At 57.1% G+C, this 16094-nt stretch overlaps 1 protein-coding gene across 1 annotated transcript; it reads right to left on the reverse strand.

Annotated features, from left to right (window-relative positions):
- Positions 1-7429: 7429 nt before the first annotated feature.
- On the reverse strand, positions 7430-15460 carry LOC309891075 (scavenger receptor cysteine-rich type 1 protein M130-like; the record flags this gene model as incomplete). The annotated part of the gene is made up of 9 exons (XM_082785460.1): positions 7430-7608; positions 8334-8429; positions 9094-9234; positions 10826-11140; positions 11265-11579; positions 11660-11986; positions 12095-12409; positions 14121-14435; positions 15394-15460. 9 exons carry the CDS (start codon positions 15458-15460, stop codon positions 7430-7432), a joined length of 2070 nt encoding a protein of 689 aa, XP_082641586.1.
- Positions 15461-16094: the final 634 nt, after the last annotated feature.

Consider the following 16094-nt stretch of genomic DNA (forward strand, 5'->3'; position numbering starts at 1 on the left):
ATGGACTCAAACAGAAGGGACAGGACAACCCACATTCAGGCCTTCTTTCTGTCTGGGTCCTCCTGGGTATGTGGGCAGAGGGGATCCCACAGTCAGCATGCCAAACAGGTGCCTTCTGCTGGTCTACCAGGACCACTGGCAGTTATCAGCTGAAAAGTAAAGATCCCAGGTAGAAGTGTGACCTGTCAGCTACTTCAGACAGAAGTGACCTCACAGTCCCTTTCTGTGACACGTTGCTGCTGCTGCCCTATCAACTGCAGAGACAGAAGTGACCTCACAGTCCCTTTCACAGGCCAGTTCCTCCTGCTATTTTGGGAGATCCTGAGGTAGAGCTGAGCTCATCAGAGCATTCCCACCCATCTCCTCCTTGTGGCCTACAAGCTGATCAAATCCATGGCCCTTCACATTCATCTTTGAATGCCATGTGACTGCACAGCAATCTCATGGTTCCTGACCTGCCCCAAGAGAACAAGAACCTATGTTAAGGGTTAGGAAAAGGGTTAAAGTTGAGCAGGTTAATGCACAGGAAGACAGGCTTTGGATGATAGTTGTTCATGTATGGCATTAGGGACTATGGCAATCCTTTCTGGGTGAGAGATTAAACAGATGTTTAGTGGGACGATTTGGTGTTCTGCTTGTGGTGTCAGGTCTGTGGTTAGGGTATGGGCAAGTTGTTTGGTTGAGGGTTTTGTTTAGGTCTGCAAGAAGACTAGGGATAAATAGAGCATTTTAATGGTATTGTTAAGGGCAGGGATGAGGGTGAGCAAGAGAGGAAAGGTAATGGAAAGGGGTTATGGACTAATTTTGGCTTCAGGGGATATTGTGGTCAAAAATTAGAGCGGTGGATTCCTGTCAGGGTGTGGAGTGGCATTTAGATTTAGGTATTAATGTAAGAGGTTAAAATAGGGTAAGGGCCTCACATGGCTGCTTCAAGTCAGCTTTATGGTGGGATCAACATTACCTGAATATTCTTACCTCTTCAAAATAGCTAGCTTCTGCTGTCCAAGCTCCTCTTTTCTCCCCCAAATCTCACATCTCTCCTGGCCAGGCTCCTCCTGCCTTCGTCGTAAAGAAGTGTTTACCAAAATCCAACCTAAACCTCCTCTGGAACAAGTTTAGCCTATTCCCCCTTGTCCTATAAAAGGGCACGTGGGAGAATAGACTACTGCCCACCTCTCTACTGGAGGATGAGGGTTGGGATCCCTCAGGTGGATCCCATCCAGCCCTACTGACTTGTGTACATCTAAGTGCTGTAGCAGGTGTCCAACCATGTCCTCATGGAATATGAGGGCCACATTCTGCTCCCCATCCCTTCCACCAATCAGGGGGATGGGTACCCAGAGAACAACTGGTCTTGCCGCTAAAGACTGAGGCAAAGATGGTATTAAGCACCTCAGCCTTTTCTTCATCTCTTGTCACTAAGTTTCCTCCTGTATCCAGTAAAGGATGAAGATTCTCTTTAGTCCTCCTTTTTGTGTTTCTGTATGTATAAAAACATTTTGTTATCTTTAACAGCAGTAGCGAGAGTGAGTGCCAGATGAGCTTTGGCCTTTCTAATTTTGTCCCTGCACAGCCTCGCTACATCCTTATAGTCTTCCTGAGTGGCCTACCCTCTTTTCCAAAGGTCCTAAACCCTCTTTTTCTTCCTAAGCTCTAGCCACAACTCTCTGTTCAGCCAGGCCAGTCTTCTGCCATGCTGGCTCATCTTTGGGCACGTGGGGATGGAAAGTCTGCTCCTGAGCCTTGAAGATTTCCTTCTTGAAGAGTGCTCAACCTTTCTGGACCCCTCTGCCCTTCAGAACTGCCTCCCAAGGCACTCTGCCAACCAGTGTCCTGACCAGCTCAAAGTCTGCTTGTAGAACGCCTCATCTGTCTCCTCATCCTGATTTGGCGGTCAATAAGATATCCCCACCAGGATGCCTGCCTTGTTGGCCTTCCCTCTGTCCCTGACCCACAGGGACTCAACAATATCATTCCAAGATTGAAGTTCTGCAACATTAAAACACTCCCTAATATAGAGAGCCACACCACCACCCCTTCTGTTCTGTCTGTCTCTTCTGAAGAGCCCATAACCAGTCATTGCAGCACTCCAGTCATGGGAGTGGTCCCACCACGTTCCAGTGATGGCAACCAGGTCACAGCATGCCTTTTATTTCTTTTATTTTTTATTTATTTATTTATTTATTTATTATTTTATTTTTATTTTATTTATTCATTGCTATTGAGCAATGGCTACAGTTATATTATATTGTACATGCAATAATAAAATCTCTGTTTATGGCCCTGAGGAATTAGGCACTTCAAATGTCACTCAGATGTCGCTCTGCCATGTCCAATATCACCTGGTGTCTGCCTCTGAAGAGCTTCCTCTTGGTCTCTTTCTCCATTCAAAGTGCTGAGAGCTGAGACAAGCAGCTTACATGCTGCCTGGTTTGTGCCCACCTGAACCAAGGCAAGAGGAATCCCAACTCCAGTGGGATTCTGTGAGGCACGGGGAGGCAGCTAAGCCCCCTTCTAGCCTCTGAACTGCAAACAAAATATGAGATGCCTGGTTTGACTCAGCTGAAACTACAGGACAATAATGGACAGCAGAAATCGTGTGTACATGGCTGCAGCTGCCTGGGGCAGTGACTTTCTCTATGCTGTGTTGCACACCGCCAATAGCTTTTCCTTCCCCCTCTGCCAAGGCAATGCCTTGGATCACTTCTTCTGTGAAATTCCCCAGATCCTCAAGCTCTCCTGCTCACATGCCTACCTCAGAGAAGTTGGGCTTATTGTGCCTAGTGTGTGTTTAGCCTTTGGGTGTTTTGTTTTCCTTGTGCTTTCTTACGTGCAGATCTTCAGGGCCATGCTGAGGATCCCCTCACAGCAGAGATGAAACAGAGCCTTTTCCACATGCCTTCCTCACCTTGCTGTTGCCTCCCTGTTTCTCAGCACTGCCTTTTTTGCCTACCTGAAACCCCCCTCTATGTCCTTCTCCTCCCTGAATCTTTTGCTGGCAGCTCTGTACTCAGTGGTGCCTCCAGCATTGAACCCTCTCATCTACAGCATGAGGAATCAGGAGCTCAAGGATGTAGTATGGAAAGTGATGACTGGATGTTTTTCAGAAGGAATAAATTGCATATGGTCTTAATGTTAACTGTATACAGACCCAGAAATCTTTTTATTTTTTTTTTCTATTTTTTTTCTTTTTTACTTTGCTTTACTCCTCATAGTGTTTCCCACAAAGAAATACTATTGTTCATACCTTCCTACACTGTATGTACCTGTCTCACATGACTCCAAGTCTTTGTATAAATTGTGGGTCAGGCTTTCTTTGTATTTTAATAAAAGAAATGACCATGCATTGACTTACTTGCCTGATACCCTTCCTTGTAGACCTGTGGTGGAGCTTCAGGGACACATGGCAGAGGTGGAGGGGAGAAGGGTCCTGCCACAGCAGCACTGTCAGGGTGTACCTGTGATTGTTCCCTGTTCTTGGACAGCACCCACAGAGACAGTGAATTCACCTGCCTCTGTACACAGTGGGTGAGAGGGATAATGGCAGACAGGCTTCTTTCAGGAGGAAAGAGGGAGCTGCCAGGAGAGCCCAAGCACTCGGCAGGGACAGTGTGTGCCAGGGAGTCAATAGCACGTGGAGCCCATAGAGCATGGGCACGTCCCAGGTGGAGCCACCCTGAGGTGCTAAATCTGGGTGGGAGCAGGAAAAGCAGAGCTCTGCAACTCCAGGGAACACAGCAGGCATAGGGAAAGCTCTCTGTTGAATTGGTTGTTATACCTCGGATGAAATTTCATGGACTGAATACAGTGAATCACCCCAAAACATATCCTGACATTGGAAGTGAGTTGGACTCGATGATCGTTGTGGGTCCCTTCCAGCTCAGAATATTCCATGAGTCTCTGACTCTGAAGAAGGCCGGCTATCTGTGCCGGCTATCCATGGCCAAGGAACCACTTGTGTGGGAGGCAGTCAGTGGCAGTGCCCCCCACCAGCTGGCTCTGCCTTCCCAGCCTGACCAGCACGGCCCTGCAGAGTGCCCCCACGGCTCCACACACCACAGCCCCCTTGCTCTGCAGAGCAGCACCACAAGATGGGGGGCTGTGGGCAGCACGGGCAGGGGCTGCAGGAATGGCTGCTCAGGCCATCGTCTGCAAACTAACTGAGGGTACACTCAATCCCATCATCTAGGTCATTAATAAAGGTATTAAACAAGATAGGCCCCAGTACCAACCCCTGGGCGATGCCACTTGTAAAGGGACACCAACTGGACTTAACTCCATTAACCACAACCCGCTGGGCATGGCCCTCCAGCCAGTTCTTCACCCAGAGAAGACTATACACAGCCATGAGAGATGACCCAAAGGGATTAAATAGATGCTCCAGTAGGTGTTCCAGCCCACCATCCCACTACCAAAAGCACCTCCCAGCCTGCAGCAGAGGAGCCTGCTGGGGAAGAGCTGGAAGGCTGTGGGGACCCACCAGCAGGAGCTGGCGCCAAGTCCTGCCCAAGGGTCCAAGACATCTCCCTGTTCAGCTCTTTTACCCGATCTTTCCCTGCCTGTGGGTGCTGGGAAGACATCCTTGGGCTTCATGGGGGCCCACGGCAGCAGAAGGTGGGCACTGCAAGGGAGTGTCTCATGGGACTTCCCAGAGATCCACTTGTCTGGAAACTGCCTGTGGCTGGCAGGACAGAAATGTCTCTGTCAGTAGGCCACTAAGGAGGACTTTAAAGAAGTAGCGAGGCTGTGCAGGGACAAAATTAGGAAGGCCAAAGCTCATCTGGAGCTCAATCTGGCTACTGCCGTTAAAGATAACAAAAAACGTTTCTATAAATACATCAACACAAAAAGGAGGACTAAGGAGAATCTCCATCCTTTACTGGATGCGGGGGGAAACTTAGTTACAAGAGATGAGGAAAAGGCGGAGGTGCTCAATGCCTTCTTTGCCTCAGTCTTTAGCGGCAATACCGGATGTTCTCTGGATACCCAGTACCCTGAGCTGGTGTAAGGGGATGGGGAGCAGGATGTGGCCCTCATTATCCATGAAGAACTGGTTGGTGACCTACTACGGCACTTAGATGTGCACAAGTCGATGGGGCCAGATGGGATCCACCCAAGGGTACTGAGGGAACTGGCAGAGGAGCTGGCCAAGCCACTGTCCATCATTTATCAACAGTCCTGGCTATCGGGGGAGGTCCCAATCGACTGGCGGCTAGCAAACGTGACGCCCATCTACAAGAAGGGCCGGAGGGCTGACCCAGGAAACTACAGGCCTGTCAGTTTGACCTCAGTGCCAGGAAAGCTCATGGAGCAGATCCTCCTGAGAGTCATCATGCAGCACTTGCAGGGGAAGCAGGCGATCAGGCCCAGTCAGCATGGCTTTATGAAAGGCAGGTCATGCCTGACGAACCTGATCTCCTTCTATGACAGAGTGACGCGCTGGGTGGATGAGGGAAAGGCTGTGGATGTGGTCTACCTTGACTTCAGCAAGGCTTTTGACACCGTCTCCCACAGCATTCTCCTCAAGAAACTGGCTGCTCTTGGCTTGGACTGGCGCACGCTTCGTTGGGTTAGAAACTGGCTGGATAGCCGGGCCCAAAGAGTCGTGGTGAATGGAGCCAAGTCCAGTTGGAGGCCAGTCACTAGTGGCGTCCCCCAGGGCTCGGTGCTGGGGCCGGTCCTCTTTAATATCTTCATCGATGATCTGGACGAGGGCATCGAGTGCACCCTCAGTAAGTTCGCAGATGACACCAAGTTAGGTGCGTGTGTCGATCTGCTTGAGGGTAGGAAAGCTCTGCAGGAGGATCTGGATAGGCTGCACCGATGGGCTGAGGTCAACTGCATGAAGTTTAACAAGGCCAAGTGCCGGGTCCTGCACCTGGGGCGCAATAACCCCAAGCAGAGCTACAGGCTGGGAGAGGAATGGTTGGAAAGCTGCCAGGCAGAGAAGGACCTGGGAGTGATGGTGGACAGTCGGCTGAATATGAGCCAGCAGTGTGCTCAGGTGGCCAAGAAGGCCAACGGCATCCTGGCTTGTATTAGGAACAGCGTGACCAGCAGGGCTAGGGAGGTGATCGTCCCCCTGTACTCAGCTCTGGTGAGGCCGCACCTCGAGTACTGTGTTCAGTTTTGGGCCCCTCGCTACAAGAAGGACATCGAGGTGCTTGAGCGGGTGCAGAGAAGGGCGACGAAGCTGGTGAGGGGCCTGGAGAACAAGTCCTACGAGGAGCGGCTGAGGGAGCTGGGCTTGTTCAGCCTGGAGAAGAGGAGGCTCAGGGGCGACCTTATCGCTCTCTATGGGTACCTCAAGGGAGGCTGTAGCGAGGTGGGGGTTGATCTGTTCTCCCACGTGCCTGGTGACAGGACGAGGGGGAATGGGTTTAAGTTGAGCCAGGGGAGTTTTAGGCTAGATGTTAGGAAGAACTTCTTCACTGAAAGGGTTGTGAGGCATTGGAACAGGCTGCCCAGGGAAGTGGTGGAGTCACCATCCTTGGAAGTCTTCAAAAGACGCTTAGATGTAGAGCTTAGGGATATGGTTTAGTGGAGGGCTGTTAGCGTTAGGTTGGAGGTTGGACTCGATGACCTTGAGGTCTCTTCCAACCTAGAAAATTCTGTGATTCTGTGATTCTGTGAATAGTGTCCAGGGACCAGGGGCTCTGTCAGCCCCAAAGCCAGACCCTGATCCTGCTGGCTCTAAGATGTGTCCCTTCCCAGCCATTGCATCTTTGAGCTCCTCTCCACTCCATCAGCCTCAGGGAGATGTCCAGAAACATGGTCAGGGAAGACTGGATCTGGGGCAAAGCCCCCAGAGGGTTTTAATATGAACAAATACCAACACACAGCATAAAAACAGGGGAATACCAAGAGGGGAAATACCCATGTGTGTCTGCTGCCTGCTGGAAAAGGGAGACCAGACAATTCCCTGGCACTCACGGCTCTCCCAGTGGCACTGAGCTTTCCTCCCTCCCGGCTGCACCCAGCTGTTCAGCAGGGCTGGGCTCTGCTGGCCTGGGGCTCTGGAACTCTTGTGCATGGGGCTCTGGTGTCACTTCCTGGATGTCCTCATGGGGACATGCCAGAGACACCTCTTCAACATCGTCATAGCCCGTGCTCCCCAGGAAAGGTGACGAGGTGTGTCCATCAGCTCCAGGGACCCCAGCACTTCTCTGGGAGCGCAGGCTTCCCCCTGTAAGCATCAAGGCAGGCTGCTGTGGTTGGGCCTGTGGGGTGCCCCTCGGGCCTGTTTATCAGCTTCCTCGTCTTCACCAGCCTGAGACATTCAGCCCATTCTCCAGCCCCCACAAAATGTCCCAGGACAGGTTCTCCATGGAAGGTCAGGCTTTCAATATGCCATGGATTCTCCTAGGCCTGGGGTTGGCACCTAGGAAGTGGCAGTGCTGCATTGTCCTCTCACCTGTGACTGCATGCCTCAGCCCATCTCCTTCCTCTGGTGTCCTGGGCACTTCCCAGTCCCCCTGCCCAGGGACAGGATCCTCTCCAGGGTCAGAAACCTCCCCAGCATCATCATAGCCATCTGCTGGGTAACCTCCGGGCAGGACAGGGACATCTGAAAGGAGAGGGAAGGTGGAGGCAATGAGAAGAGATGTCCTGCAGAGCAGAGGATGGGAGGGTGTGTGGGGACACAGGGCTGACATGCTGCTGGTGTCAGGGTCACAGCAGAGCCTTCATGCTTCCAGCTCTGATGATAAGACTCGGTGGCACTGCTGTTCATCTGGTCTGTCTGCAGGGAGGAGAAATGGAGCCCTTCCTCCCCTCACCACCTCTTATCCCTGGGTCTAGGGTCTTACCCCTCACCACTTACCTTCCCTCACCACCTCTTATCCCTGGGTCCAGGGTCTTACCCCTGGACCATCCTCCTCCTCATGTGCCTGGGGTAGGGCTGCAGCTGAGTCAGGGACCTCTCTGAAAAGGAGGCTGCAGAGAGCTGCAGTGGGTGCTGTGGGATGAGCCCTGCTGCCCTGACTGGTGGTCAGCACTGCTGGGGATGGGCACCCACAGAGCTGGGGGTGCATGGGGAGGAGACCAGTTCCTTGGAAAGAGACAATTCTCAGAGGGACTCCAACAGCTGCCCTGGGAAAGCCCTTCACTTAGTCTTTGGTTCAGGGACAAGCAAAGAGGGGCTATCCCCTCTGGGATGGGCAGAGCCGGTGTGGAGGAAGCTCCTCTTTGGGGCTCAGCACCTGGATGCTCTCCCAAAATCCCCACAGCCCAGCGATTTTGGGGACCATGGGCAGGAGCTGCAGGACACAGCCCTGGTCTGGGGCAGGGAGAAAGGGCCCCGCAGATGTGCCTCCACAGGGACCTGCACCCACCTGAGAGACTGAACCTCGGCTGCTTCTCCCACGCCAGGCTGTAAGCGATCTCCTCGTACACGGCCTCAGCGAAGGGCTCCCCAGCTCTCCCGGAGCCTGGGGACAGAGGCAGGGCTGGTCTGGGGATGGGCAGAGAGGGACAGGACCCCACTGGGTTCCCCCAGCCCCATTCCCTAGGCCAGCACAGGGCTGTCCCCACAGCACAGCCCCACTGTGTTGTGTTGGCACTGCAACCACATCCCCAGGGAGGGCAGCATCCCCATGGAGATGGTCTGGGGCAGCCTCACACCATCCCTTTGGAGACAGCCCTTGTGCCCCTTTGGTCCCTGGGTCACATCCCACTGCAGACCCTACACCAGTTCCCTCATTCCTCCTCCCCATGGAGCTGCTCCATCTCTGCCCCACACATCAATAGCACAGCCCGTGCCCTGTTGGGAGGTGGCTGACAACACGGTGATGGACTCCACTGCCCCATGCTCCTCCTGCCAGTGCTGCCCAGAGCACTGCCAGCAGTGCATCCTCCCCTTCTCACCCAGCCCAGCTCTCACATTTCTCTTCTCACCCCAGAACTGATGCCTCAGGCTCTGGACTCTCTCCACCCCTTGATGTTGGTGCCCCATGGTCTGTCAGTCAGTGGGGCAGCACATGGGGCAGGAGGCAGCACACGGCTCTGTTTCTGTGCCCCAGAACACCAACACCCCCAGCACCCCCAGCCCTGCCAGGAGGCATCTACCCCCAGGACCACTGGGGAAGGACCCACCTCTGCGCCGAGCCCTGGCGCTTCGCACCTGCCCAGCCAGGAGGGCCAGGAGCAGGCAGAGGAGGGCCCCCAGGATGATGCAGATGACCACAGGCACCGAGATTCTATCGCTGCTGGTGGTTGGACGGCCCCGTGAGGGATCTGCATGGGCAGGAACATGGCAGGGGCAGCATCAGACAAGGGAGAGGCTGGGGGCAGGACATGCCACTCCTGACCACACAAGGCAGCAGGGGTTGGGGGGGCGGATAGGGCTGGGTGATGGGGCAGCTCCCACCCTGCTGGGTCCATCACAGACTTCTCCCAGCTGCTTTGGCTTTCTGGGAGTCTCACAGCCCAGCAAGGAGCCCCTTCCCCTGGCTGTGGGTCACAGCGTGGACATGGACAGCCCCAGCCCTGGGGAAGGACAGCTTACCTGCTTGCAAGGGGGGTGTTGCTGTCCTGGGTGCAGCTGCAGGGGAGCAGAGGAGCTGGGCTGAGAGGCTGGGGCTGTGGCACCAGGCAGCCTCCCTGGCAAATGACCCCAGCATGTGCCCCCTGAATTGTCCCTCCTTTGGGGCTAAGCAGGGTGGCAAGGACAGGGTCCAGCACCACTGCTCTGGGCTGCTCACAGGACAGTGCAGGCAGCCCAGGGGATGTGCTGGCACATCCAGCCCCACTGAGGCTGCTCCCCACCCAACACCAGCCCCCCACCCTTCAGAAACACCCTTGCTCAGGCCAGCAGCGGGGCCATGCCAGGATCCAGAAGAGCAGATGCCCAAGACAGCTCCTTGCCAAGCCCCCAGCCATGTCTCCCAGCCCCACTGCTCACCTGAGCAATGCACAGCCGCATCTGCCTTATGCTGGCAGGCACCGCTGTCCCCTGGCTGGGCCCAGCAGTCCTGCAGAGACAGCTCCGTCCCCCTGCACTCCATCAGCCACATGGGGCCCGTCCCCTCTCCAGCAGCAGCCTGGCCCAGGGCATAGACCGCGGGGCCACAGCCCAGCTGCCTGCATGCTACCTCAGCGTCCGCATGTCCCAGGCATTGTCACACAGCGTCCCCCAGGTGCCACGGTGCCAGATCTCCACTCTGCCCGAGCAGCCGTCCTTGCCTCCCACGGTACGGATCTTCTCCCTGTCTGGGGAGGCAGCGATGTCCCATGGCACCAGGACAACTGGCGGAGCCCTGCCAGGTAAGGGGGGCACGTGCAGGGGCAGCTCCCTACCTGTGCAGCTGGTGGAGTTGGGGCATGCAGCTACCTGTGGCCTTTCTGTCCATGTCCCAAAGGAAAGAGAAGTTGGGCTGAAAAGGGCTGCTCTGGGGGTCATGCAGAAGAGAGCAGAGCTGACCTCTGCTCACACGTCCCCATGCTGCCTGGGTCAGGGCAGCAGCAGAACCCTGTTCACTCAGGGGACACACACGGCACTGCAGGGGGGAACCAAGTGCTCGGCCCCACAGGGTCCCTGGTTCACAGAGCAGCAGGAGGCTGTCCCAGGAGGGGGGACTCCTGAAAGCCCTGCATGGTCTCCTCTCAGACCTTGCCTGCAGTTGCCTCTGCATCCCCCAGGGAGCTGCTGGCAGCCCGGCTGTTTGCTGCTGGTGGACATGGGTGGCTCTGAGAGCTGAAGTCACCTTTGTGCCACCAGCAGCAACAGGGTCTAAAGCAGGAAGTCAAAGCCTCTCTGGGTTCCTTCTCTGCATTTCACCATGCCCAGTGGGCAACAGGACCTGGTGCCTTGATGGCTCAGATTTACCATTGCAGGTGATGTTGGCCTCTTCTCGGCGGTCAGTACACGACTGCGGATGCCAAGAAGCAGAGGGACACTGCCAGAAGGAGCTGTTTCTCTTCCCACACTCCACGTGATCCAGCCACGCGGTGCCAGACATCTTGGAAGAGTTTAAGAATATTTCCCGGTCCCCTTCATTCCCGCAGCCCAGCTCCTTGCACACCAGTGACACCGTCTCGGTGGTCATGGAGTTGGAGCAAACGCTGCCCCACGTCCCGTTGTAGAAAACCTGCAGGCGCCCAGAGCAGCCGTCGCTGTTCTCCAGCCTCAGGGCCATGAACTCTGGAAGGAGGAGAGGCCCCAGGGACATCCTTGGATGTCAGCCACTGATGGCCTTGGCCCTACCTGGTTCTGCCCTCACCCAGCCTAACTGGCCCCAGCTCAAAGCCCCACTCCCAGCACAGACCTGAACAGATGACTCCCGCGTCCTCCTTGTGCCTGCAGTCGTGCTGCCCCCAGGCCTCGGCAGGGCAGTCCCAGAGAGCAGCTTCGGCCCCGGAGCAGTTGACGCCATCCAGCCAGATCTGCCCGGAGCCCTCCCCAAACCGAGCAGAGCCGGCTGCCTCCAGGGCCCCTCCGCAGCCCAGCTGGCGGCAAACGACGGCGGCGTCGGCCAGGTCCCAGGCGTCGTCGCAGACGGTGCCCCAGCGCCCCTGGTAGTAGATCTCCACTCTCCCGGCACAGCGCCCGGCCCCGTCCACCAGCCGGACCCGCCGGCTCCCTGCAGCAGGGAGAACCCCGACGCTCAGGGGCTGGCTGCCCTCCCAGCCCCACACCTGGGGGACGTGCAGCACCACTCACCCCGGCACACGACCCCCACGTCCTCCATGATTCCTGTTGCAGGGTGGCTCTGAGGCAGGGAGGTGTTGCAGAGGCTCAGGTTAGCCTCGTGCCCTGCACACCGCACCCCATGCAGCCCCACAGGTCCTGGTCCTCGCTCGGCCCTCACGGGGGTGTAGGCTGCCTCTGCCTCTCCGCACTGCAGCTGCCGGCACACCACGCTGGCCTCCTGCATGTCCCACTGCTCATCCAGGACTCTGCCCCACGTCCCGTGCTGGAAGACCTCCACGCGCCCATCGCACCGGCTCCCTCCACCCACCAGCCGTACAGACATGTGGTGAGCCGGGCCTGGTGAGAGCAGAAATTCAGCCTGGTGCTGCCATGGGGTGCAAAGCTTTGGGTGGCCATGTCACACACCAGGGGCAAATGGACTTTGCAGCACTGCCCAGCACTCACCTGAGCAAATGACAGCAGCAGCGTTCTCCTGGGAGCACGGCGAGGCCCCCAGGGCAGTCACCGGGCACTGCCCCAGGTGGGCTTCAGTCCCGTCACAGTGGAACGAGTCTCTCCAGACGGGGCCGGTTCCTCTCCCAAAATGCCCTCCTCCAGGAATGGACTCAGCAAAGCCACAGCCGAGGTGCCGACAGAGAACGTGGGCGTCCGAGAGGTCCCAGAGGGAGGCACAGAGGGTCCCCCACGTTCCCAGCACCTCCACCTCCACCCTGCCCTCACACACTGTGCTGCCGTTCACCAGCCTGAACCCTGTGTACTCTGGGGACAAAGGAGGGTGAGAGAGGCCACATTTGTGCTCTTGCTCCCACAGGAGCTGCAGGAGAGGCCAAAGAGACAACGTGCCTTTCTCCTCCTGCAGCACTCTAATTTTAGGGCTGCAGACCACCACCTCTCCTCACATCTCCCCCACCCAGCACAGCCTAGTGCCCACACTGCTCTCCAGCTCCAACCACAGCCCCCATGGCCATCATCCCACTCAAAGTCCTTACGTGTGCAGGTGACATGAGTGCCATTGCTGTGGGTGCAGGTCTTGTCCTTGGGGGCCCCCGTGGGGCAGAAGGAGAGGACGGATTCATTCCCCACACACTGCAGCTCTCTGTCCCAGACAGGACCGGCCCCTTCTCCCAGCTGAGCTGCTCCATGGACAGACAGGGCTGTGCCACACTGCAGCTCCCTGCACACCACCTCGGCAGCTTTGGCACCAAAGTGGGAGTGACAGACAGCTTTCCACTGGTCCCTGTCGTGGACCTCCAGACTTCCTGAGCAGGGGCTGTCCCCTCCGACCAGCCGGACAAATCCTGGAGCAACCAAGGAGACCTGTGAGTTCCCAGAGCCCTCTGGCACTTCCGTGCCCACCTCCCACCTCATCCCTGAGGTGGCCACATGCAGAGCCCCACGGCCAGCCCAGCAGCTCTCAGTGGGTGCTGATGGCACAAAGAGGTCCGGGACCCCCTGCTGATTCTCAGAATCCAGCCCAGAACCCATGGTCTGCCCTCTCTCCCAGCCCCCAGCTGCAGGCACCGCTCAAACTGCTGCTGCCCGGAGCCCCTGGGCTGCTTGGCCCCAGACCCATCACTGCAGCAGCCGCAGCATGTGGGCCCAGAGAAATGGGCCCAGGCACTGGGGGCTGCTGTAGCTGGCTCTGCCCCATCAGGCTCAGGTGAGGTTGAGGAACCCCTTGGAGTTGCCAGAGAAGCTGCCTGTTCCCAGGGAATGCTGGGGCTCTTGGGAAGATTCTATTACATGGGGCACATCTGGGGAGCAGGTAAACGGGGGTCCTCAGGTAGGGACAAAGTGTGGTGTGGACAGGCAAGTGCCCAGCCACCACTCGAACAGAGGGCAGGAGAGCAGGCAGAGAGCAGCCCTGGGCTGACACGAGCTCCTGGTGTGAGGGCAGGCACCAAGGAGAGCCAGGAGGTGCTGGCACAGTCCCTGGGCCACAGGGCAGGCAGGAGAGGCTGGGCCTCAGGTCAGCACTACCTGGAGGGGCTGTATCTCCTAGGACTGGCTCTCATGGGGTGACCCTGGGACAGGAACAAGGTGCCATTTGGCACCCTGCTCCTCTGTTCAAGCCCAGTGCTCCTGCCCTCTTTTAACAGCCTCCTTGCTTTGGCTGAGGTTCTCTTGTCTGCTGGGGGTACAACCCATAAGTCCTGGGCCATTGCGTGCCCTTCCCTGAGGCTACTGGTGGCTGGCAGAGCTGGAGGGTGGGGGCTTTCCTCTCCCAGCCCCAGGCACCTCCCCAGGCTTGGCTGCTCCAGCTTCAGGGCCAGGCTCAGTGTGCTCCCACTGGGCTTTCTCCAGGGACAAGGGACACCAGCAGTGACAGACCCAGCTCAGAGTGCAACTTGACACACAGAGCCATGTTCTGTTGTGCGCTTGTTGCTTCCTGAGATCCTTTACAACAGCCCTTTACAGGTCCTTTACAACATTCCTGGACCCAGAGGAAGGGACCAAATTCAGTCCTTACCTGAACATGTCACTCCAGCATCCTCATAATGATTACAGTTTGTTTGACCCCATCCCCTGTGAGTGCAGTCAGACAGGGCAGACTCGGTGCCATGACATTCAACATCATCCATCCAAATGTGTCCAGATCCTGGCCCAAAGTGTGCCTTCTCAAAAGCTTTGAGAGCACCCCCACAGCCCAGCTGCCTACAAACCACTGCAGCATCAGACATGTCCCAGCGGTCATCACACACGGTCCCCCACTGGCCCTGGTGTTTCACCTCCACTCTCCCAGCACAGCGACTGCCGCCATCCGCCAGCCTCACCTCCGCAGCCCCTTCAAACACCAACACAGGAAGGGTCAGGAGAGCTTTGAGCCCCACATTGTGTGTCCGTGAGGACCCCCTCCCCAGGCAGACTCCCAGTTCCCAGGGTGGGATTCCTGTCCCCATAGGCTCTCAGGGGCAGCGGGGGGTTCCTCCTCTCCCCATGGGCTATGCTGGGCTGGGGGTACCCAGCTCTAGCCCTCTTGGGCCATTTGCTGCCCCACAGCCCTCACCACCTCCTCCCACCTCATTGGCCCCCTGTCCTGCCAATGCCCACCCACACACAACCCCCAGCCCTGCACAGGTCTCCCACTCCTCCCCATCCCAGTGTCCCCCAAACAGACCCATGCCCCTGAGCAGCTTCCATTGCCCATTGTCTGCCACAGGCACCTCCCAAACCCACTGTCTGGGTTGACCACAAGGATACCAACTGCTCACATCCCTTCCCCATCCCTGCTGTCAGACTGGTCCCTGTGCTTGACCAGGGCCCCCAAGAAGAGCACCTCTCGGTGCAGATGCCCCAGTCCCCTTCTGTTAATGGGACACAACCTGCCCTCCTGGAGTCAGTGCTTCCCCAGATCCCAGGGGCAGGGAACAGCACACAACCCCTCTGGGGGACCCCAGACATTGGCTGTGCCCTGGAGCTCACTGAGGGCTGCTCTCACTGTCCGGAACTCATCCAGATCCAGAGGCACAGTGCTGGGGAAAAAGGGGTCCCAGAAAGGTACCCAAGGACAAGGTGTCTAGAAATGAAGTCAGGCTTGGGCTGCCAAAAACATGGGAGATTTGAAAATGGATTATCCCCTCCCACACAGACAGGCACAGATTAAAGAACAGAGCTGAGAGACTGAGAAACTTCTGCCACTCATTTCAGTGGTGCCTGAAAACAACCCCACTCCCAGAGAGATCTCAGTGGCCCCACTGCTGCCCACTGTCCCAAGGCTGTGGAACAGAGAAGCTGGCACTTACCTCTGCAAGGCTGCACCCAGAGGAACAGCCACAGCACCCAAGGGGACAGGAGTCCCTCTGTCCCCATCCTGAGGCTCCTGTCCTGACAGCACGGCCCTGCTGCTGGAGTTCATGGGGACCCAAAAGGCAATGAAGATGATGGGAGGGCAATATATCTGTGCAGATGCTGTCCCAGCTGCAGGAGGAGGCAATCGAAGCAGCAGGCACCTTTTTAGACGTTATCGGCACTTATCTCCCCTCCGATGCAGCCCAGCTCTCCAATGAACTTCTCCAGCGCTCTTCATGACCATATATGAGGGACGGCTGCGCTGCGGGTCTCACGTCACTGCGGTGGGACATCATTGTGGGGTAGGGCTGGATGTGGGGGCAGATGGCTCTGACACCCCTTGCAGCCTGCTGTGGGAGCACGGAGCATCTCCTAAGCTGTAGCATCCAAGAGCCCAAGGTACGATTGTCCGGCCATCCTTGTGCCATGGGATCCAGGGGACTGGTCCTGCAGCAGGGCTGTCAGGCTGGGAAGAGACCAGCCCCTGCCCCTGCTACACCCCCCCTCTGTGCTGGCAGCAGCAGCTGGGAAAGGCCCTTGGGCAGGGCCAGAGCTCCATGCCGGGAGCGCTGGCTGTCCCGTCCCTCCCCAGGGAGCCTCCTGTGGGGTCCCGGCAGCAGCCAGAGCTGGTCCAGGGCCTGCCCTGGCAGCAGAG

This window comes from Aythya marila, assembly GCF_965140915.1.
Source record: "Aythya marila genome assembly, contig: HAP1_HAP1_SCAFFOLD_154, whole genome shotgun sequence".
Taxonomy (NCBI): Eukaryota; Metazoa; Chordata; class Aves; order Anseriformes; family Anatidae; genus Aythya; species Aythya marila.